This window comes from Eimeria tenella, genomic scaffold, assembly GCF_000499545.2.
Source record: "Eimeria tenella Houghton genomic scaffold, Eth_scaff1705, whole genome shotgun sequence".
NCBI classification, from domain to species: domain Eukaryota; phylum Apicomplexa; class Conoidasida; order Eucoccidiorida; family Eimeriidae; genus Eimeria; species Eimeria tenella.
In genome coordinates this window covers 1-1,205 of record NW_013544169.1, presented here as the reverse complement: position 1 = coordinate 1,205, position 1,205 = coordinate 1, and the positions used below count along the sequence as shown (strand labels likewise).

Genomic DNA, 1,205 nt, shown 5'->3' with positions numbered 1-1,205 from the left:
TCCTGCAGCAGCAGCAGCAGCAGCAGCAACAGCAACAGCATGTCCCTCAGCACAGAGGCGGCAGCTCGGGAGACGACGCAAAAGGCAGCAGCAGCAACTGCGGCAGCAGCAACTGCGGCAGCAGCAACTACGGAAGCAGTAACTGCAGCAGCAGCAAATGTAGCGGCCTCTACTGTAGCAGCAGCAACTGCAGTGGCATCAACTGCAGGATCAGCACCTGTTGCGACAGCAACTGCAGCAGCAGCAGCAGCAGCAGCAGGAGCAACAGCAGTAGCAGCTGCTGCAGCAGCAGCAAGTTGCTCACCACCTGCCCAAGTCTTCTCTGTCTATTTGCCGGTCCCCACCTTCCCCAAAGAGCAGCAGCAGCAACTCCCGCAGCTTCTGCTGCTGCAGCAGCTCCGTGGAGGCGTCAAGGCTGGCTCGCTGCTCCTCCTCCGTAAGAGAATCTTCTGCTGCTGCTGCTGCTGCACAGGGGCAGGACTTCCACCGCTGCTGCTGCTGCTGCTGCTGCTCACTCGGTGCGGCTGCTGCTGTTGCTGCCTTCGTAGAAGGCCCAGTACTGCTGCTGCTGCTTGGGGCCCTGCAGCAGCAGCAGCAGCCACGTTGCTCTTCCTCTTCAATCCACTCTGGGGGTACTTTGAAGCGGTCCCCCGGCAGCTTCCTGCTGCTGCTGCTGCAGCTGCTGTCGGTCCTGAGCGGGAACGTGCTGCTGCTGTTGCTGCTGCGGGGAGGCGGTGGCTGCAGAAGATCTGTCAAGTCATCATCTTGCGGCAGCAGCGCCAAAAATTCTGCTGCAGACAGCTGTCGCGGAGCAGCAGCAGCAGCAGCAGAGGAACACGTGTCTGGAGAAGTACCTGATACGCAGACAGAAAGGGCACATACAGCTGCTGCTGTTGCCCATGGCCGGCAGCAGCAGCTGCTGCTGCTGCAGCAGCAGCAGCAGCAAGAGCGCCAACTCACCATCTCTGAGAGAGGCTTCCAGTGCTCGCTGCAGCTCCACATCATCCGTATCAAACTCGGGTGGCTGCAGCTGAGGCTGCTGTTGCTGTTGCTGCTGCTGCTGCCGTTGCTGTTGCTGCTGCTGCTGCTGCTGATCCCATTCCATATCTGCTGCAACTCGCGAAAGGCGGGGGATCCTCTAGAGTCGACCTGCAGGCATGCAAGCTTGGCGTAATCATGGTCATAGCTGTTTCCTGTGTGAAATT

The 1,205-nt window shown here is 59.8% G+C and overlaps 1 protein-coding gene across 1 annotated transcript; it reads right to left on the bottom strand.

The window, feature by feature from the left end:
* Positions 1-300: 300 nt before the first annotated feature.
* Positions 301-1,105, bottom strand: ETH_00005600 (uncharacterized protein; the record flags this gene model as incomplete). The annotated part of the gene is made up of 2 exons (XM_013379271.1): positions 301-854; positions 961-1,105. The coding sequence occupies 2 exons, from the start codon at positions 1,103-1,105 to the stop codon at positions 301-303; spliced, it is 699 nt and encodes a 232-aa protein (XP_013234725.1).
* Between the last annotated feature and the right edge of the window lie 100 nt (positions 1,106-1,205).